Genomic DNA, 23,824 nt, shown 5'->3' on the forward strand with positions numbered 1-23,824 from the left:
AGAGTAGGTCTGTGTGGTGACTCAATAAATAAAACAGTAAATTATTTTCATTATTTCACTATTTCCAGTTTTTCCACTATTTCCATCATTTATCATATTCAGTCTTGTAGGTTGGTTATTGTGGCCTCAGGTTTTGGTAGCTTGCTACGGTATGCTGACTGATTAGCTTACCTGAGCTATCTATCGCGTATCTGTCGCTAGTTTGCAGTGTACAGGGTATTTCGCACACTATTTATAACCATCACATTAAAAGTTATGTGTTGTTTTGATGCCTGTTTGTTTCCCAAATATATACACGTGTGTGTCTTAATGGGTGAACAAAAGGCATCGAGTTAAATATTATTGTAGAAAGGGGCTTTATGAAGAAGTTCAGTCCATTTACTTGCATTGGTTTACGGGGAAGATTTGCCACATCAAATATGGCGGACACTCTGACGTATCCCAGCAACGGGGCCACCAGCTCAATGCGGCGTCTATGTTTATATGTCTATAGATGCGGAAAGCAATTCAGTGCAGTCCTTAAAAGAAGTTCCATTTAGTCAGCGATCAAATCGAGCTAAATTGGCAACAAAACAAGCTGGACCCCCCTCGACCAAATCTAAACATAAAACAAATTTCAACAAGGGGGGGGGGGGGGGGGGATCATATACTCGAGGTTTTACTTCAACATGGTCCCAGCGCAAATCCTGGCGAGCTGGCTGCGAGGACGCCTCAGCGGTTTTCTGCTCCCCCTGCTTATTTTTCCACCCTGGAGGTGGCTCCACGGACAACACTGCTTGGACGGTCACTGGAGTTTCGGACATGCATCATTTGTTGGAGAAAATAAAAAAACATGAGTCATCAAAGATTCACATGGGCAGCTGCCTGAAATTTTCGGCTTTTGGGAGAGTGAGCATCGCTACACAACCGGATGAGGGCTACAGGCTAGCAGTTCACCGCCACAACGATGAGGTGAGCAAGAACAGGCACATATTAAACCGGCTCACCCAATGCGTGAAATTTTGTGGAGTGTTCGAGTTAGCTCTACGAGGCAAAGACGAAACTGAGGGCTCCAGTCCCCGTGGTGTTTTTCTGGGTTTGGTTGACTATTGACTTGCTACCTAGGTCAATTTACTTCAGTCCTGTAGACATTTATGGTCCGTGTAGACATAACGGGGGAAAATTGCCCCCCCTGAAAAAAAATTCAGGAGCCACCACTGGTGGTGGTAGCATCATGCTTAGGGCCTGTTTTGCTGCCAGTGGAACTGGTGTATTGCGCAAAGTGGATGGAATAATGAAGGACCTCAGGATTCTTTAGCATTACCTCAACATATCAGCTAGACAGTTTAAACTTAGACACAATTTGGGTGTTCTAACAGGACAATGACCCCAAACACACATCAAAGCTGTTTCTCGTCCTGACAGGATGCAAGTCCTGACTGTAACCTTTTTGAAAATATGTGGACTGTGCTTAAGTCAGGTCTGTACCAGGAAACATACAAATTTAATTGAACTCTACCAATTCTGCCAAGAAGAGTGGTCAAATATCCAACCAGAATTTGGCCAGAAGCTTGTTGACAGCTCCCAAAAGGTGAAACTTGCTCAGGGACATTTAACCAAATATTAGGTGTGCTGTATGTATAATTTTGACCCTGTGTTGATTTCAGAAAACCCAAAATAAATTAAAACTTGTGCACCAAATCTTTGTTGTTTTTTTCCTATTGAAACTGTATGTTGTACAATCATTCTGCCAAAGAAAAAGAACAGTTCAAAGAAATCATTGAAAGCCCAATACTATTGCCATGACAGTCATGTCCATGCTGACATTCATATCCCTGCACGTAAACTTCTGAGCACAACCGTAGATCATGTGGGTTGTTTTGTCAGTTTTCAGCAGGACTGTTTAAATGTCTTAAGCCAGAGTTATGCAAAGATTATTAGTACATGGTGGTGATGATGAAACAGCCTCTTGTTCTGACACAAAAAAGATCTGGAACACATTAACGGAATAACATTTGTCAAACTCCATCCATCAGTGATTTTAAACAGCTAAAACATGTTTTTTGAACTTTAGCTTGTAATTAACTTTTAATTAGTTGCCGTCCATTTGGTATGTTACGTTACTTGTATACTATTGTAACGTGATTCGATTTTTACACACTTTTTTTTATTATACATCTAGAATATTTTATTATTTTCCTCTTATCACCGTTATTATTTATTTCACTGTTGAGCAGTCCAAAAAAGTAACTTCACAACTCAGAGATGCAAATAGTACCCTTTATTGTCCTAAATTGGAAGAAATCTGTTATTAGATGTTATTATGATGACAGCTCTACAACATAAGTCATAAACAGTAAAAGACAGTTGACTTTCAAAATAAAGTTGTTCAAACTGAGAAAAAATGTTTCAACTATTTAATGGGTCTTTTACTGAATAGCAGTGAAGAGACCAGGCCACATGGCTCATGGTGTGCTAATCACACACTGGCATCTAGTGGCCATTAAGAAAAGTGTATTGAATAAAGCAATATTTACAGTCAGTGGAAAACACCCTTTATTCATTTATGGGGGGAAAATATCCACCTTTTTTCCCTCCATAGTGAAAGTCCATACTTACAAACCAACTGTAAACACATAAAACATAACAGTGGTGATACCCAGTCACACTCCAAGGTGTAAAATTAGGGCTGGGCAATATGACAATATAATATCTATATCATGATAACTTATGGCATAGTACACTTTTCTGAGATATCATAGGTATAGCCATCTTTTATCTTTTTCTGTCTTTAAAATAGCAATCATAAACTCTGATCAAAAGCAAAAAATTTGATGTTAAAACATCTCATCTCATTATCTCTAGCCTCTTTATCCTGCTCTACAGGGTCGCAGGCAAGCTGGATCCTATCCCAGCTGACTACGGGCGAAAGGCGGGGTACACCCTGGACAAGTCGCCAGGTCATCACAGGGCTGACACATAGACACAGACAACCATTCACACTCACATTCACACCTACGGTCAATTTAGAGTCACCAGTTAACCTAACCTGCATGTCTTTGGACTGTGGGGGAAACCGGAGCACCCAGAGGAAACCCACACGGACACGGGGAGAACATGCAAACTCCGCACAGAAAGGCCCTCGCCGGCCCCGGGGCTCGAACCTGGACCTTCTTGCTGTGAGGCGACAGCGCTAACCACTACACCACTGTGCCGCCAATGTTAAAACATGTTGATTCTAAACCTTTAAAACAGTAAACATTTTTTTTTACACTCTTTTGTTGGCAGTTTCCTATATATTATGTAACATATCATGTACTGTGGGCGGCACAGTGGTGTAGTGGTTAGCGCTGTCGCCTCACAGCAAGAAGGTCCTGGGTTCGAGCCCCGGGGCTGGCGAGGGCCTTTCTGTGTGGAGTTTGCATGTTCTCCCCGTGTCTGCGTGGGTTTCCTCCGGGTGCTCCGGTTTCCCCCACAGTCCAAAGACATGCAGGTTAGGTTAACTGATGACTCTAAAATTGACCGTAGGTGTGAATGTGAGTGTGAATGGTTGTCTGTGTCTATGTGTCAGCCCTGTGATGACCTGGCGACTTGTCCAGGGTGTACCCCGCCTTTCGCCCGTAGTCAGCTGGGATAGGCTCCAGCTTGCCTACGACCCTGTAGAAGGATAAAGCGGCTAGAGATGATGAGATGAGATGAGATCATGTACTGTAAAAATGTCTGAGTATCATGATATTATATTTGTCATATCACCCACCCAAAAGTAAAATACAAGTAACATAAACTCATAAGGTCAGTGTCATTTCAATATAACAGAAGCCCATTAGAAAATCCTTCTAGGACTTGGATAATTATAAAAATGCAGGTGAACCTGACTTTTCTCTTGCATGGCGTAAAGTCAGTTTACGATGTGCTGCCTTCTTTTTTTTTTCTAAAATGTTTGGGTACTGAAATAATAATAATGCAGGGGTAGCAACCTCATTTTATGTAACAGGCCGCATAACACTAGGGGTCCAGTGAGCCAGAATACAACAAGCAGTTCAGTGGATCATCATCAACTCCTCTTAAACATGTGCACTTATTAGTATTCATCTAAAAGGCAATACATCCTGAATACACAAATTCATTGAACAGTTCCTTGCAAAAATATTTACCCTCCTTGAAATGGACTTCATTGGGTTTTCATGTCATTAATCTACGTGAAATACAAAAAAAAATACCCAACCAAACAAAAACACAATACAGCTAGCAAAGTCATTTACAAAATAAAAAAATAATTAAATATTATAATTGCACAACTACCAAAATATTCAGAGAAATGGTTACTGTGTCAGATATTTAGCTTTTTATTTAATACAGAATTATAGATCGTTCGCATATTTCGTTTGTAGAGGTCTTTATGGTACTGAGTTTATTGCTCTTTTTTTCCCTAGAGTCTAGGGTTTTTTGTTTTTCCCTTTTTCCTCAACTCTTTCAATGCACTTAAAGTCCACAAGATGATTTTAGTATTGAATATTTTATTCTAAATGCTTTTGGCTGGAACGGAACCTTTATTGGGCTGGTCCCGGCCCATGTGTTTGACACATCTGCCATAATATCTTATCTATTTATGACCTATTGCAACAAGCCAAATGTAGGGGGAAAAAAACCCACACAGATACAGTACCAGTCAAAAGTTTGGATACACCTTCTAATTCAATGGTTTTTCTTTATTTTTATGAATTAAAAGACACATCTTAAAGTAATGATGGATGTCATTTCTCTTTTCTTAGTTGTTCGGTTCTTGACAAAATATGGATTACTACAGTTGTGGAATTGGGCTATTTACTATATGTTTATTATTTACTATTTGATCTCAAATGCATTACGAAGGCAAGAAATTGCACTAATTAACTTTTGAGGAGGCATAACTGTTAATTGAAAAGCGTTCCAGGTGACTACCTCATGAAGCTGGTAAAGATAATGCCAATAGTGTATAAAGCGTCATCAAGGTAAACGCTGGCTATGCTGAAGAATCTAAAATATGAAACAGTTCGGTTTCTTAAACACTTTTTGTTTACCACATAATTACGGATATTATTTCATAGTTTTGATGACTTAAGTATTTCTCTACATTGTCAAAATACAGAAAACCCTAGGAATGAGTAGGGGTGTACAAACTTTTGACTGGTGCTGTAGAGGCAGAATGTGTTTAGTAAGATCAGCACCATGCAGGTTGAAATCAAGACCTGACATAGTAACCACTAAATACACCTGACATGACTTGTAACTCAGAGCCAGAATGAGAAATCCTGCATCTAGTTTACAATTTCATTTACACTTCATTTTACTTACAACACTTACACTTAACTTTTACAAAAACAGGATGAAAATGTTAATGTAACAATGTAGTTCAGCTTCTTCCTTTCAAACAGAAGGAACAAGGAGTGCTTGGAGAGCACAATATCCCCCACTGGCAACTATGCCATAACTCTGGTAAAATGCGACTGAATTGAACGAAATTGCAATATGCGTATTATCAACATCTAAAAAAGAATCCTGCCAAGTTTCGTGAAATTCCTCTAAAAGTTGTGAGAGGAGTTGATTTCAGAAAGTGAGTACCCCTCCCAGGATGGACAGATGGATGGACGGACGGACATCGCCACGATATAATCCCCTTCGGGCCTTATGGCAAGGGGGGAAATAAAACCTTTTTGCCAAATTACATGAAATTCCACCAAAAATTATGAGAGGAGTTGATTTCAGACTCTTTTAAACTCTTATGAAATTGCCAAAGTATAATTTTGTTAATCAAGGGCTGTAACTCTGGTAATATAGAGATTTAGGCACTGCCTAAAAGCGGAGCTCCCATCTGTTTCTGGATTGTAGAATTTTCTTATATCATAGCCAGCCTCTTTTGTTTTATTTCTTTACCGTTATAGTTACTATACTGTTTCCTTATGCTGTACAAAACATCGGGCGACAACAGCGACAAGTTACTCACTACTATACTGTCTCGACTACTACTCTCCTTCATACTTCACTACTTACTTCACTTGTTGGGTTTCCTGTGGTGGCAGGCACGCACGCACGCACGCACAGGACTGAAACCATCAGAAAACAACTCAATGGATTTTTTTATGTATCCACACTCTATGCCTATGGGTCTCTGCTAAGATGTGACCGAATTTAATGAAATTACAATATGCGTACTACCGACATATAACAATGCCTCTTGTCAGGTTTCGTGAAATTCCTCCACAAATTGTGAGAGGAGTTGATTTCAGAAGAACATACGCCCTCATGAAATTGTCAGCGTGCAAGTTATTTAATCAAGGGTCAAAACTTTGGTAAAAATTTCACAAACGAAATTAAATCGCAATACGTGTACTACCATCATATAACGAGGCCTTTTGCCAAGTTTCGAGAAATTTGTCCAAAAACTGTGAGAGAAGTTGAGGTCCGAAGGCAAGCACACCTTCATGAAATTGTGAAAACACAAGGTTGTTAATCAAGGGCCACAACTCTGGTAAAATGCAATCGAATTGAACGAAATAATAATATGCGTACTACCGACATATAACAATGCCTTTAACCAAGTTTGGTGAAATTCCTCCACAAATTGTGAAAGTTAATTTCAGAAGGAAAACACACTCTCATGAAATTGTCAAAGTATAATTTTGTTAATCAAGGGCTGTAACTCTGGTAAAATGTGACTGACTCTAACGAAATTACAATATGCATATTACTGACCTATAACAATGCCTCTTGTCAAGTTGTGTGAAATTCCTCCAAAAATTGTGAGAGGAGCTGATTTCAAAAGGTGAGTATCCTTTCCTGGGACGGACGGATGGACATCACCACGACATAATCCCCCTTCGGGCCTTTCAGCCAGCGGGGGATAAAAAGTAGAAAAGGTTTGACGATACCAGGACACTTTGTCCCTTCCCTTTATACCGTATTGGAATGACCTACTTCTGATATTGCCTTATTGCAAATGTAACCCGTATAAAAGGCACTTCATAATACCCAGAATCCCATAAAAACGATTTATAAAAATCTAACAATCTAATGATAATCAGGTTATTTCTAATGTTATATCTGATTTCATTCTCTTGTACAATGCTGAGGCTGTATAATATTTAATATTAATTTAAAGAAAATCTTACTGTACATTTGAAAAAGTACACACGTAGAAATCATTTTGAAACACTTCACATTTCACTGATAAAATTCTTCTGCAAACATAGTTTGCAAAGAACTGAAAATACATTTCCTCAGAAATGTGAAGTACAACATGGCCTGAAGTACCCTAAACTAAGTATATCTATCCTTCCTCAGCATTTTTGTAAATACCCTTTCTAAGCATTTTCACTTAGAATCACTGCATTCCTGAAGTCATGACTTTAGTCATATATAAAGTGCAAAAGAAAGTAAGTTACACTGCTCACAACTCCAAACACACAACTGCCCCAAGGCACACACACTCTAAAAAATAAAGGTGCTTCAGTGGTTCTTCAAATCTCTGGATGGTTCCATGGAGAGTCAAAACTCTGTGATGAACCATTACATTATGCGAAAGGTTCTTCACATTGGAAATGGTTCTTCAGATCCTGGCATTCTCTTCCCATTTGCTGGTCAATGCACATAGGCTATGTTTACACAAATCTGTCTTCACTGCTCAAACAAATGGTTTAAATGGTTCTTTAAAGAACTGTTGCATGAACGGTTCTTTGAAGCCCTGAAAAAGGTTCTTCTATGGCATCGCCCTGAAGAACCGGTACTGTCCCCATTATTTTTTAGAGTGCAGTTGTAGATAGAGTGATGAGAGGCTTCCTTCCTTTTTTAAACAACAGGTGTGCTGTCAGTTTCCTCTTCTGGCAAGAGTCTCTCAGTTTCATTGGCATTTTCTAGCCTGAAGCATCGAAGAGTGCTGAAACAAAAGGTGAAGTGAAACCTTAGTGAAACTTGCGTACAGCGGATATAAAAAGTCTAAACACCCCTGTCAAAATGGCAAAGGGGTTTTTTTTTTGAAGTAAGAAAAAAAACCCTGATGAATCATGTCAGAACTTTTCCCATCTTCAATGTGAACTTTAAAAAAAAAAGTATAAAAATTAAAGTCAACAAGAATCAGAAATATTTTAGGGAAAACAAGTAGAGAAAATGGAGCACCACGGTGACATTACCAAGAACAGGAAATCCCTCCAAAATGTACAAAAGGACAAGACAAAAACTTACCACGAAGGCTGCAACAACAAGACCTACGACAACATTAAAGTACTGAATCGTATCACAAAAAAACATCCAGGCCCAAATAAATCACCCTAAACCATGTAACGTGTTATGGTCTGATGAGAGCAATTCCAAAAGGTATAATAGCTCCATGATTCCAAGATACCGTATGCTTGGTACAAATAATAATAATAAATAATAATAATAATAATAATAATAAAGCACATCACCAAAAGATGTGCTTGTCATCAAAGCTGTCAAGTGCCGGGGGCAGCCATGGCCTGAAGGTTAAAGAAGCAACCTTGGGCCCAAAGGGTTGCTGGTTTGATTCCCAGGACCAGCAAGAAGAGTTGAGTGAATGAACAGCACTTTCCCCTCCCTCTGTATCATGGCTGAAGTGCCCTTGAGTAAGGCACCTAACCCTCAACTGCTCCCCAGGCACTGTACCATAGCTGCCCACTGCTCTGGGTATGTATGTGTGTGTTCGTGTTCATTGCTCATTTGTGTTTGCATGCATGTGTCCACTGCTTCAGATGGGTTAAATGCAGGGGAGGAATTTCACTGTGCTTGAGTGTACATGTGACAAATAAAGGCTTCTTCTTCTAAAATAAATAAATAAAATAAATAAATTACTTAAAATCAAGGTAAGCCGTGGCCATTTTAAAGAATCTAAAATATGAAACATTTTACCACAAAATTCCACATATGCTCCAGATGTTATTTCACAGCTTTGATGTCATCAGTATAGACAGTATAGACTTTTCTACAGTGTAGAAAAGTGTCAAAATACAGAAAAACCTTTGGATGAGTAGGGGTGTCTAAACTTTTGACTGGTACTGTGTATCAGCCTTCATAAAAGACTGAAGTGGAAGAACTCAGCATGATTATTTAGCCAACCGCTCCCTACACACACACACACACACACACACACACACACACATACAACTAAGAAACAGAAATAGAGTGAACAGAGTGACCATTCCCATAAAACTTTGTAAAATATTTCATCAATTAAATGTTAGGCTTTAAATCCATAAGAAATCAAAATTTAAACTGTTTAAAGCTCCACAAACCCATGTACAAACCAGGTTTGAAAGCCCCACATCAGTACGGGGCAAACTATTTATTTCAACTCAATGTGACTGTATTAGTTTGCTTTAAGGGGGACATCTTATTTAAAAAAATATATTTTTTCAGTTCTTATAGAAAGTAGGGTTGGTTTGTTACCAAAATTTGGGGTTCGATACGCTACTTGGAATGGTAACAGTACCAGTTTTGTACCAATGCAACCAACCAATCAATCAATATTCACACAAACTAGGAAGAAGAAGAAGTGTTTATTTTGGTCACACGTACACAAGCACAGCAAAATTCCTCCTCTGCATTTACATGTAACCCATCTGAAGCAGTGAACATGCATGCACACACAAGTGAGCAATGAGCACACACACATACCCAGAGAGGTGGGCAGCTATGCTACAGCCCCTGGGGAGCAGTTGGGGGTTAGGTGCCTTGCTCAAGGGTGCTTCAGCCATGATACAGCAAGGCACTTGATGAAACTGATGAAATTAATAAACATCAAAAATTGTACTGTATAAACACTGTATTAAATGAGTAAAGGCAGTGACTGTGCAATGTGTGCATTAATTTCTCATTCAGGCTTTTCAAAACAACAATAATAATAATAATAATAATAATAATATCCTCAGGCTTTTCAAAACGTACAACAGAGTAAATTCTGACCTTATTAGCATAGTCTGCACACGGTTTTTGGAGACTCCTTAAAAATGTAAATAACTAGATAGAACTTAACGCCAACGGTGTCGATGGGGATGCCTCCACCCGGTAGACTACATGCCTTATGAAGTTGTGATTTGGGGATGGACATTTGACCTCACAGTAATCTTGACCTGGTGAAATTACTTGTATCAGCCTTGGAGATATTGTGTTCGCAAGGTTTTCAGACAGACATTTGACCTCACAGTGACCTTGACAGACCTTTTGATCTCAAAATCTAATCAGTTTATCTTTGTCGCCAAATGCACAAATGCTGAAAGTTTGGTGAAATTCCTTTCATTAGCCTTTGAGATATCGTGTTCACAAGGTTTCGGGACGGACGCACGCACGGATGCACGCACAGACAGACAGACAACCCGAAAACATAATGCCTCCTGCACCTTACGGTGGTGGAGGCATAAAAATTTAGCCTAGGTCACAACTTTTACAACTCAACGTTAGCTCAGCTAATGGACACTCAAGACTGCAAATACTGTGAATAAGCTAACCATGGACAAATTTTGCTACCCATCCTTTAGACTATTTTATTTTTAACGGATTTGTGTGATCATCATGCACACCATTCGTTCTTGGAATCCTTTGTTTCAAGAAGTATATGTAGTCATGTAAAAAAAAAAAACTAGATAGAACTCGATGCCAACGGTGTCGATGGGGATGCCTCCGCCCGGTAGACTACACGCCTTATTAAGTTGTGATTTGGGGATGGACATTTGACCTCACAGTAATCTTGACCTGGTGAAATTACTTGTATCAGCCTTGGAGATATTGTGTTCACAAGGTTTTTGGACAGACATTTGACCTCACAGTGACCTTGACCTTAAACCTTTTGATCTGAAAATCTAATCAGTTTATCTTTGTCCCCAAATGCACAAAGGGTGAAAGTTTGGTGAAATTCCTTTGATTTGCCTTGGAGATATTGTGTTCACAAGGTTCTCGGACAGACATTTGATCTCACAGTGACCTTGACCTTAGACCTTTTGATCTCAAAATCTAATCAGTTGATGTTTGTCCCCAAATGCACAAATGGTGAAAGTTTGGTGAAATTCCTTTCATTAGCCTTTGAGATATCGCGTTCACAAGGTTTCAGGACGGACGCACGCACGGACAGACGGACAACCCAAAAAGAATGCCTCCTGCACCTTACGGTGGCGGAGGCATAAAAACGTACATCCCATGGAAATTGTAGACTTTTCTCAACATATTTAAACAAGCAAATATTTCACCCTTCTGATACAGTGCTGACAGATAAAGGTGATATACTTGAACAAAACAAGGAAAATTAGTGCTTTCAATACTTTATTCAACAAAAATAACAATAGATGTAATATTCTTCTGTGGAGAAAGTAAGTACACCCTTGACTTCAGAAGCTAGTATTGCCCCCTTTAACAGAAATAACTTCTTGTAGGCGTTTTGCATAATTGTCCACCAGTCTCTGACATTAGCTTGCTGAAATTTTTGACCACTCTTCCATGCAAAATTCCTTCAGTTGCAAGATGTTTGAGGGTTTTCTTGCATGTACTGCCCTTTTCAAATCTCCCTGCAACATTTCAATGGGGTTCAAATCTAGGCTTTGACTAGGCCATTCCATAACCCTCCATTTCTTCTTTTTGGGCCATTCCTTGGTGGATTTGCCAGTGTGCTTAGGACCGTTATCTTGTTGAAAGGTCCACCTCTGGTTCAACTTCAACTTTTGAACAGATGGCCTCACACTGTCTTCAAGCACTCTTTGATACGATTCAGAATTTATAGCTGAATCAATGAATGGAACTTCCCAGTCCCTGAGGCAGTGAAGCAACCCCAAACCATAATATTTCCACCACCATGCTTCACAGTTGGTATTAGGTTCTTCTCCTGAAAAGCCATCTTTGGTCTAAGCTACACATGTCCTCTTACTGTGGCCAAAAAACTCTACCTTTGATTCATCTGTCCAAAGCATGTTATTCCAAAAGGCCTGGTCTTTGCCTATATGTTCATTAGCAAACTGTAATCTTGCTTTAATGTTCCTTTTAGACAGCAATGGCTTTTTCTTGGCACACCTCTCCTGCAGGTCAAACTTGTTCAATCTCTTTCTGATTGTAGATGGAAACACTTTCATACCAACAGTTGCAAGAGTTACCTGCAGATCCAGTAATGAAATTTGGGGTTCTTGGAGACTTCTTTTAGCATCAAACGGTCTGCTCTTGGGCTGACTTTGCTGGGGCGGCCAGTCCTGTACAAACTGGCAATTGTTTGAAATCTATACCAATTGGAGATGATTTTCCTAACAGATTGTGGAATGATTAGATCTCTAATAATTTAGAGACCTTTTTAAATCCCTCACCAGGTTCAGAGGCATCCAAAACCTTTTTTCTGAGGTCCTTAGAGAGCGCTTTAGATCTTAGCATGATGACAACACACACTTCAATAGCAAAGAGAACGCCAGACCCTCAATGTCAGGTTTAAATAAGACGGGTTCCACCTGCACCTCCACCTGCAAGAGGTTCTAATCAATGCCCCCTAATCTGGAACACCTGATTCTAATTTTATGGACTTGAAAGTTTGATAAATGTAAGAGTGTACGTACTTTTTTTGACTGATTTTTTTTTCTAATTTAAATTCTGAAAATGACTACAAAATGTCAATTTTATGTGTTGTTTGTTGGAGTATATTACCTTTATCTGCAGGCATTGTATCAAAGAGACTGAAATGTTTACTTCTTTAAATACACTACCGTTCAAAAGTTTGGGGTCACTGAAATTTCCTTATTTTTGAAAGAAAAGCACTGTTCTTTTCAATGAAGATCACTTTAAACTAATCAGAAATCCACTCTATACATTGCTAATGTGGTAAATGACTATTCTAGCTGCAAATGTCTGGTTTTTGGTGCAATATCTCCATAGGTGTATAGAGGCCCATTTCCAGCAACTATCACACCAGTGTTCTAATGGTACAATGTGTTTGCTCATTGCCTCAGAAGGCTAATGGATGATTAGAAAACCCTTGTACAATCATGTTAGCACAGCTGAAAACAGTTGAGCTCTTTAGAGAAGCTATAAAACTGACCTTCCTTTGAGCAGATTGAGTTTCTGGAGCATCACATTTGTGGGGTCGATTAAATGCTCAAAATGGCCAGAAAAATGTCTTGACTATATTTTCTATTCATTTTACAACTTATGGTGGTAAATAAAAGTGTGACTTTTCATGGAAAACACAAAACTGTCTGGGTGACCCCAAACTTTTGAACAATAGTGTATGTTGAGAAAAGTCTACCATTTCCATGGGATGCACTTATTTTTTCACATGACTGCACACCAAATATTTCAACAGGTTACGACGTATTGCCTCCTCCCACCACGCATAACCTGAGGCATGTGAGTTTTTCCACTGTTAGACTTAGGTCAGTGCCCAAAAGCTGCTGGCTTAGTCTTAAAGGCTGGGTGCAAGAGCGAATTCTTAAACTCAAAGTGGAAAAGGCAGTGAAATGCAGCAACTTTAACTACCTAAATTTGCTAAATGTCAAATTTCAAATGTCAACTGAAGCAAACTGTGTACACATACATTTGGGGATCTGGAGTATCTACCAACCCACAAACTCTAAAATAAGACAACGCAGTCAGTTTCTTTCGGGCTGCCTATTTCAGAAGTCATGCTTTAACCAGCCTTTCAGATTTGGCTCCAGTTTCTCTGGGGAGTTCATTAGCATTATACCGCACTCCTCATATTATCTCCACTCACAGCTTGAGGGAATGAATATACATGAGGAAAGTGCTACCTGATTGGCTGGCAGAAGAGAGGAGATGGGGTGAGCAGTGGCTCATTATCATTTAAACATACAGGTAATCAAACTGGCTGCTCTGAACAGAGGTGGGTTTCCCAAAAGCCTCTTAATGCCAAGAGCATCTTAAAGTGTATGTAATGCCTTACTGCAAAGCTTTAAAATGAATACATGTCATTAGTAATGACCAAAATGAATAAAAGCAGGGGAAAATAATATTAATTATTTGTTATTTTATTATCAAGCCGGATCCCGGAAAAAGGCAGCATTGCCTCAGTGCTAATCTCGCATGATGTCATGTGTGGAACCCGGTTATCTGGGTAATTTCGGTTCATCTGACTCCGTGCTTGTTTACTCACTGAAATTGGATATTGTTGTTGGAATCTTACAAAAATAATGATGGGAAAGTGCTGCGTTGTGTTTGGATGCTCAAATCCATATAAAACAGGACATTCGGTTCATGAATTTCCGAGAAGAAGCACAATTCTAAAGCGACAGTGAGTGAGGTTTGTGCAAACGAAGCGGGCAGATTTCGTGTCGCCTACTAATAATAAATCTGATTCATCAAGTGTTCACCACCACCAGAACGACCACATGGGAATTATTGGAGCAAAAAGAAACCCATTTATTTAATAAATGATATTTGATCTGACATTTGGACAGTTCGTTGATTCCCCTATTATCACCCACTTCATATTTTCTTTCAGTAATTACACTGAATAAGTGTACGTTTTAAAGATTATATTTCTGCATTTATTGAGGTACATGTAAATATTTTCCCTATATTTCGCAGTGTCCAGCTTAGAATAAAAATCCAGAAACCAATCTGTGTTTCCAATTCTCTCTGGCTGGTGGTGCGCTATCGGCGGTGAGTGGGACTGTCGTGAATGGAGTGAACTGGCAGTTTCTCATCTTGGGGGCTTGAAAAGATAACCATTTACTCCGGAATCTCCTGGATAATCTTCTGCCCCTTCATCTGACATATAAGAATCCCAATCACTATCAGAATTCTCTCCAAAACGTGATTCCATATTGAGACTGGTCTAACCACTGCTGCATATGGGAACGAAATCGATACCGGAATTGTTACACGTGTGACGTCAAGCACCCCTTCAGGATCTTCCGGTTCAGTCTCGGCAGATTCCGTGAAAATCTGCTGATCTTATTGATTTTCCATTAATTTATGGCCTTTTGGATCAGCTATGGTTCAAAAACACATGGTCTATCAACATAATGATTGTTGCTTTGTACAAGGAAAAAAGTGGGGTTTAGGGACATTAAATTCACTTTAACTAGGAGAGAGAGCGTTCATTGTGCTGCTCCCTCTACCATTTAATGATGATCTTTGTGTTGCAATGTTTTTGGGAAATTCAGACCAGAGCTGTTTCGACAGGGTGAGAAGGATAAAGTACCACAGTAAGCTCAAGGTCCTTTTCTGGTTGGCATGTATTGACTTGGACATGCATGAGAGTCCAAACAGTTCAAATAACATGACTTTTTTTTTTTCCTATGTTTGTGAGCACTTGCCAAATTATAGTAAATTTAACAAAAAGCACCCACAAGTAAAAGATACATTTACATGAATTAATGTAGTACTGCTATTAAAGCTTTTAAGTAATTCTAATCATTTACTTTTTTGGGTATTTTTTTTTTCAGCATATAGAAGAAAATTGTAAACGGTAAAGTGTTGAGACTTTCAAAAAATTTGCCAAAAATATTCCTTTAATGTGGGCGGCACGGTGGTGTAGTGGTTAGCGCTGTCGCCTCACAGCAAGAAGGTCCGGGTACAAGCCCCGTGGCCGGCGAGGTCCTTTCTGTGTGGAGTTTGCATGTTCTCCCCGTGTCCACGTGGGTTTCCTCCGGGTGCTCCGGTTTCCCCCACAGTCCAAAGACATGCAGGTTAGGTTAACTGGTGACTCTAAATTGACCGTAGGTGTGAATGTGAGTGTGAATGGTTGTCTGTGTCTATGTGTCAGCCCTGTGATGACCTGGCGACTTGTCCAGGGTGTACCCCGCCTTTCGCCCGTAGTCAACTGGGATAGGCTCCAGCTTGCCTGCGACCCTGTAGAACAGGATAAAGCGGCTAGAGATAATGAGATGAGATGAGATTCCTTTAATGTTCAGTGACGTGTTCTTACTCTAACATATTATATTCTTGTACCTACGAACTGCTGCTGTAATCATCAAGACTGTCCTGTACTCCTATTCACAATAGCCTCAAGCTGAACATCCTTTCAACACAGTGAGTACTGTTGACTTTACAGTGTACAGTTGGGAAGTGTCGTCACGCAGAAGACGATGGGTTCCCTTTTGAGTCAAGCTCCTTGCAACGATAATTTCCCTGAAACAGTATGAGAAACTTTCCTTGTCACTGTTGCCTCTGGCTTACTCCTTTGAGATCTAAAACTAAAACATCTGTATTTCTGTAAAGCCGCTTGGTGATGGTGTCTAATGTTAAAAGTGCTACCAAAAAAAACCCTGAAGTTCTTCTCCAGCTATTAGTTTGACAATTAATCCTAATATTCGGTCACACATGATGATTGTGTGGCTCATGACTAGGCTTCATTTCCCAAAAGAACTCACTGACTTATACTTTTATGATGCTGACATAGACTTAACAAAATGTCATGTCATGATTGAACTGCTGTACAACTAGATATAAATGGTCCATGACTACTCATGACTGTATACAGCATCCGTAATGACAGTCATGATATGGTTGTGTCAGTTATAACTTGATAATCAGTCTGATAACACAAATTTGTGTAAGTAGCGCTGGATAAAGTTGTCTGCTAAATCCTGTCAATGTGAATATAAATCAAGGTAGAACTACTATAGTAATACTGATTAGGCCTCATACAAACCAGCATGATTTTTGGACTTTTGGATATTTGGGATGGAAGATATTACAAATATATCTTTTTTATGCCTCCGCCACCGTAAGGTGCAGGAGGCATTATGTTTTCGGGTTGTCCGTCTGTCCGTCCGTCCTGCAACCTTGTGAACGCGATATCTCAAAGACTAATGAAAGGAATTTCACCAAACTTTCACCATTTGTGCGCTTTGGGACAAACATGAACTGATTAGGTTTTGAGATCAAAAGGTCTAAGATCAAGGTCACTGTGAGGTCAAATGTCTGTCCGAAAACCTTGTGAACACAATATCTCCAAGGCTAATACAAGTAATTTCACCAGGTCAAGATTACTGTAAGGTCAAATGTTCATCCCCAAATCACAACTTAATAAGGCGTGTAGTCTACCGGACGGAGGCATCCCCATCGACACCGTTGGCGTCGAGTTCTATCTAGTATATGTTTGATATGATCATCACCAAGAACCTTTTTCGATAATAATAATTACTCACCATTATTTAAATGAGGAAGTATGATTCTAGCAAACTCGTGGCAGATCAAAACAGTGGTGTTTAACTGTGACTCAGTCAATGTTTTTTTTTACTCAGCATGGTAACAATAAATAACAAGTGCTCGGAGAGCACAATATTCCCCGCTGGCAACTATACCATAACTCTGGTAAAATGTGACTGAATTGAACGAAATTGCAATATGCATATTACAGACATAACACAAAGAATCCTGTCAAGTTTCGTGAAATTCCTCCAAAAATTGAGAGAGGAGTTGATTTCAGAAGGTGAGGGACAGACAGACAGACGGACATCGCCACGACGTAATCCCCCTTCGGGCCTTGCGGCCAGCGGAGAATAAAAATTGTGAGGGAAGTTGATTTCAGAAAGCAAACACACCTTGATGAAATTGCCAAAAGTATAACTTTGTTAATAATCATCAAGGGCATAACGCATAATGAAATTTCAATATGCATATAACTGTCATATAACAAAACCTTTTGCCAAGTTTGGCGAAATTCCTCCACAAATTGTGAGAAGAGTTGATTTCAGAAGAACGTACACCCTCATGAAATTGTCAAAGTACAAGTTATTTAATCAAGGGTCAAAACCAGGGCTTTGAACCAGAATTTTTTTCCTATTGGTTCGTTCCGAACAGAAACGGAATTTTAACGTTTCCAGTTTTGGGTTCCACCATTAAATAGACGTTCCCGAACCGGTTAGAACAAAAAAATTTCGTTCCCGGAACGGTTAATTACGTTCCCTGTCAGCTGTTTAACAAATGGCTATAAAATGATGTCTCTGTCTCATCCAGCTTAAGCCAAATGTAGGCTAATTCTATTACAACCGTCATTAAATAAGACAAGAAATAATTCAAAACAATTATTATTTCAAATGTTGGTGATTTGGATTCTCAGTATGTCTTCCCATCTACACAGACAGAAAAAGTGCCAAAAATGAAAGATAATTCGTTTAGTGTGTTACCAAAGGCTAGTCAGGCCCTATGCATTGATAGGCTAACAGAGGTTAACGTCATTTAATGTTCGCGAGCCTCTCATTAACGTGGACAAATATATTGATATCGTGTTTGAAATTGACGTTTTCGAATAACGATAGACTGCAATATTTACCTCTTATTTAAGATATGGAAACGTGATAGTAGTCCACCTTCCCGCTCTCTCCATTCAGTCAGCGAACGTCACACAGGAAGTGAACCCCAGCGGGTCATAGAAACTTGTGCAGGAGAAGAATTACTTTTTTATTTGTAGGCTACGGAAACTTTGAGGAACGAAATAAAAACCGGTATTAACCGGTTACCATTATTTTTAATAGGCGTTTCTGTTCCGGAACATAAAAAATAATAAAGTTCCCGGTTTTCGTTTTCGTTCCTTGAACCAGTTCAAAGCCCTGGTCAAAACTCTGGGAAAACTTTCACAAATAAAATTAAATTGCAATATGCGTATTACCGTTATATAACAAGGCCTTTTGCCAAGTTTCGAGAAATTTGTCCAAAAATTGAGAGAGGAGTTGATGTCAGAAAGCAAGCACACCTTCATGAAATTGTGAAAGCACAAGGTTTTTAATCAAGGGCCACAACTCTGGTAAAATAACCACTAACCACACCCACCAACTACTCCTAGCGATTTCGCGACTTCGCGCCCCCTTGCATTGTAGTGGTGAATAACATCGCGCACGCCTATTACTCCCCGCTCAACGATAAATTACAACTGTCTGTGAAAAGCTATCTGCGAAAGCCTTGTCGCAAGAGCATGCAGAGGCCTTAACTCTGGTAAAAGGTGACCCAATTTAACAAAATTATAATATGCATACTACCGACATATAACAATGTCTCTTGTCAAGTTTCATGAAATTCCTCCAAAAATGTGAGGGGAGCTGATTTCAGAAGGTGAGCACTCTTCCCGGGATAGAAGGACAGACGGAAATCGTCACGACATAATCCCCCTTCGGGCCTTTCAGCCAGCGGGGGATAAAAACTACCCCTAGCTCGCAGAAGATGACGACGACGACGACAACCTTTACTGTCACGTACCACAGCGCTGTTGATTTCTCTAATATGACTGGTCTGAATCTGAAGGTATTGATTAATAGTTCTGATAAAACCCAGCTTTAGTTTACCTTTTATGTATACATGAACACATGCTTTCTAATACATTATAGTTGCTATAGTAATAACACATTCACAGGGACTATGACCAATGATCTGCATAATCTAAAGACCCCATCACACTTATTCGGAATTAGCAGGAATCAAGCAGAACCAGCCGGAATGAAAATTTTTTCAAAATTCGTGCCACATTCGGGTGGGAATTTCAAACTGACCAACATTCTTACAGCTTTGTAAGAATGCTGTTCAAATACTTAGAACACGCTTCAAACGTGCCTCAAATGATTCTTGCACATTCTGGGTGTATTAACTTTCGAAAGCAGTTCAAATGTAGTTGGAAAACAGCAGGAATACCGAGAATGCTATTAGAATGCAGTAAAGAATGCACTTCGAATGCCGTACGAATGCAGTTCGATTGCTGCCCGAATACCACCTGAAGTCTGGTTGGAAGGTGCCTTGAATGCTGTACGAATTCACCTCAAATGCAGTCAGAATGCTCCCGGAATAACCGCTGAATATGTTTTGAACGTCTAAGGGCCCGTCCACACGAGTACGTTTTTGTCGAATCCGCATAAATACTTTATCGTTTTGTCCTTGCGTCCAGACGGATCTGGCTTTTTCGAAGTGTGAAACCGGTATTTTTTGAAAACGGGTCCCAGAGTGGGAAAATCCTAAAACGCCGCATAGCCTGGAGTCGTCTGGATGGCGAATGCGGATTTTTTCAGAAACTATGACGTATAAGCCCCGCCTCTCTAACCTTTAACCTCAGCCGCCGCCGCTAAACGCGTCATAACAACAACAATGGCGGACTACGGGCTTGTGCTCATACTGCAGAAACGTCCAATGTGACACGAAGTAGAAGTTCCACTTCATTGTCGGTCCACACAAAAGACTCTCCTCTTCTTCTCAGAGTTGCGCTGGCCATGATCATCCTCTTCTCGTGTTATGAGCTTGTTTGTAAACAGCGCGTGACCTTTATACGCATGCTCCATGGCTTCTCTTCCAGTTTTAGTGTATTGGTGTGGCAGCATCACAGCGCCACATACAGGCCTGGCATATGTACTATTGCATATTCAGGTTGTTTCCAGTGAATCCGTGTGGATGCAGATATTTCTGGAAACGACGCCGTGTTTACGGAGATTTTTTTCAAAACGACAGCGTATTGGGTGAGGCCACGTACTCGTGTGGACGGGCCCTAAGAATTCAAAGAGAACACAGCTCGAATACTTAGAATGTACTCCGAATATCCTGGAATATATGAAGAATTTTCATTCCAACGGCATTCCGGCTCATTCAGGACATTCTGGCAGGATTTGAAGTGGCTTGCCATTTCGATTTTTCCCTAGAACGCGATCAGAATGTTTCGAATGCTGTTGGAATGCCGTAAGAATATTTAGAATGCGGTCAGAATGCAGTCAGAATACACTTCGAATGCCGTTCGATATTTCTCCTCTTCAAATGGACCTCGAATGTTTTGAGCATGAGCAAAACATTTGGGCCGGCCACAAGAAGGGGCCCGAATGTTTGGAATGCACTCAGAATGCAGTCAGAATTTTTAGAATGCACTTCGAATATCCCGGAACATATGAAGAATTTTCATTCCGACGGCATTCCGGCTCATTCTGCCTCTAGTGTGACTCCCCTATAAGGTTAACAACCAGATTTTAAAAAACAGTTTTCAATGAAAAACATATAATCTTTCATAAGGCAAAGCTTTCCATAAAAGGAGGTGTTTAACGTTCATGGAAAGAGTCTTCAGCATCAGCATTTTGGAATTAAGTTACCGTACCTTTATTGCCCTGGGAGAATCTCCAGGATAGAGGACTTTGCACTTTCTGGCTTCTTGGTAATATGACACGACACTGGAAAGTGCAAAGTCCTCTGTTCTAAAGCTACATCATTTTTGTCTTATTAATTTAAAGAGGTAGGGAGAAACTGATGAGAGAACAACGGTTTATAATAGAAGTGAGAATTGGAACAGTACTCCATGCTGACCCCTTGGCCGCATCCTCCAGGGCACATGTTAACACCAGGAGTGAACAGGGCCTCTGTGTTGTCTAGAAAACCATATGCCTACATGCTTACCCCAGCAGACTCATGGGAATGAAGCAGACTCCAGCAGCGAGGAGGAAGGCAAAGCCAGGGAACCAAGCTACTGTAGCAGCATAGATGCTGTTAAATGCTGCATTTGCCAAGGTAGTTGTTAGGTTATCAATGGCCGTCACACAGGCAAAGAGTGCACCTTAAACAAGCATAGAAAAAAAGAAATATTACCCTATCATTGCTCTCGATGCTCAGATTACAGTATTTAAGAAATAATGCAACACTAATGGACATTTTTTTGTCCTGAGGTCGAGAATTTAATGACTATATATGGCTGAAACAAAAACTGCGCACAGTGAACGCACATTCCTATGAAACAGCAGGAATAACAGGAGAGCACTTATGACACAGAAACTTGACCGAGTAAGAGCTTTTAGTTGCGAAACAGTGATTTAGGTCTTTAAAAACATACCCTGCTCAGTCTTCGAGACCACCTTCGACATCATGGCGCGCATGACAGGAAACGGCATGATGGCCAGGAGCAAGGGAATCCTCACTACAGAAAATAAAACTGACAGACTTAGTTTAGCGTAAACTTGTATATCAAATATACAATTCACAAATACGCAGAGATCACTTAACCACAATAAAAGCACTAATGGAGATAACAGCTTGTCTTTTGGAGTTAAACATTTGTCAGAAAGTTACATAAGAAATGTTCACTTTGCTAGGTTTTGGTGGGTCATAGCTGATAAACACTACCAATTATTTCTCACAGTTGGTAGGGATTCCATTGAGTCCAGTGTAGAACTTGAAATTTCAAAAATATGTTTTTGTAATTATGCCATTATTAAGCGTAAACTGAAATAAGTGCATGTCCCTGGTGAAAATCCTTCAAGGACCTTCAAGGATCCGTAAAGTTCTTTGTGAGGGTCTTTGAGGATCTCAACAAAGATCCTCAAAAACTCTTCAAGGATCTTTAAAATTCTTCAGGAAATCTTCAAGGATCTTTAGCTTTCTTGCCAAGATCTTCAAAGATCTACAAAGATATATTTTCAAGATCTTCAAGGACCTTTAATATTCTTAGCAAGATCTTCAAGGACCTTTAATATTCTTAGCAAGATCTTCAAGGACCTACAAAGATCTTTTAGCTTCTTGCTAAGATCTTCAAGGATCTTCAAATTTTCTTGCCAAGATCTTCAAGGATCTACAAGGATCATCAAAGTTATTTTCAAGTTCTTCAAGGAGCTTTAGAATTCTTGCCAAGATCTTCAAGGAGCTTTAGAATTCTTGACAAGATCTACAAAAATCTTAAACAAAAAACACATTAAATTCCAAACAAAACAATTCTTTATTAATGCTACCATAACATATTATGAACACAAAGTTATGTTGAACATTCAGGAAAAAGCAAACAGATAGCAACATAATATTCGCATCAATCTGTTTGCTTTTTCCTGAATGTTCAACATAACTTTGTGTTCATAATATGTTATGGTAGCATTAATAAAGAATTCTTTTGTTTGGAATTGAATGTGGTTTTTGTTTAAGATTCTTGTAGAGCTTGTCAACAATATTAAAGATCCTTGAAGATCTTGCCAAGAATTTTAAAGACCCTTGAAAATCTTGCCAAGAATTTTAAAGATCCTTGATCTTTTGAGGATCTTTGTTGAGATCCCCAACAGGATCCTCAAAGACCCTCACAAAGAACTTTACGGATCCTTGAATATCCTTGAAAGACTTTCACCAGGAGTTCTTATGAAATATTTTTACTTCCTATAAATGAGTGCGACATGTCCCACTGAATTAGATAAATGAGATAAAAATGTTTCCCCTTGTATGTATGGGTTTTTTTATTAGTTTTATTGCTTGTTTTCCTTTTTTTTCCTTTCTATCCAAGGACAGCTTTAACGACAGGATTTCCTACATAATTTATTTTCAATTTTGTATGATGAGTTGTTTGAGATTTTTATTAGATTATTATTAAAGGGAACAATTTCTCTGTGACCTGGCGACTTGTCCAGGGTGTACCCTGCCTTTCGCCCGTAGTCAGCTGGGATAGGCTCCAGCTTGCCTGTGACCCTGTAGAAGGATAAAGCGGCTAGAGATAATGAGATGAGATGAGATAACAAGATGTTGCCATATTTGTTTTGTACATTTGTACTTTTTCAATAAAGTGTTATTTAAAAAAAATAAAAATACATTTAAAAATAGTGAGTGCTACATTTGCATCAGACAACAAAATGCAAGTGAACCTTGAGAATACTGGCCTTTTTTAAATACAGTCCCCTAGTTCATTTTCACCGCTTTGTTTCATTAATTGTCCATTTAAGTATATTCTCAGCTCAGGGTCCTTTGTGAGCTGTTTGTTATTTGGACAGTCATCAAAACTGCTTTCAGTGTTAATGGACGAATGCATGAAACCCAATGTACTCTAAGTACTGAGAGATTAAAAGGAATCGAACACACTGTAATCAGACACTCCGGCATTTAACTGTGGTTATAGAAAGCTGACAAAAGTCACCAAAATGATACAGAAAATAAAAAGACATTA

General features: G+C 39.4%; 1 protein-coding gene across 1 annotated transcript in view; it reads right to left on the bottom strand.

Annotated features, from left to right (window-relative positions):
• Positions 1–3,536: 3,536 nt before the first annotated feature.
• si:dkey-5g14.1 (lysosomal proton-coupled steroid conjugate and bile acid symporter SLC46A3) overlaps positions 3,537–23,824 on the bottom strand; it is a 51,900-nt gene continuing 31,612 nt past the window's right edge. Inside the window, exons 4-6 of the mRNA XM_060908313.1 lie at positions 21,743–21,826; positions 21,313–21,469; positions 3,537–7,891 (exon numbers count right to left, since the gene is read on the bottom strand). Coding sequence (XP_060764296.1) covers positions 7,804–7,891; positions 21,313–21,469; positions 21,743–21,826 — 329 coding nt within the window. The 3' untranslated portion in view covers positions 3,537–7,803. The remainder of the gene's footprint in view (positions 7,892–21,312; positions 21,470–21,742; positions 21,827–23,824) is intronic.

Source organism: Neoarius graeffei, chromosome 25 (genome assembly GCF_027579695.1).
Source record: "Neoarius graeffei isolate fNeoGra1 chromosome 25, fNeoGra1.pri, whole genome shotgun sequence".
NCBI classification, from domain to species: domain Eukaryota; kingdom Metazoa; phylum Chordata; class Actinopteri; order Siluriformes; family Ariidae; genus Neoarius; species Neoarius graeffei.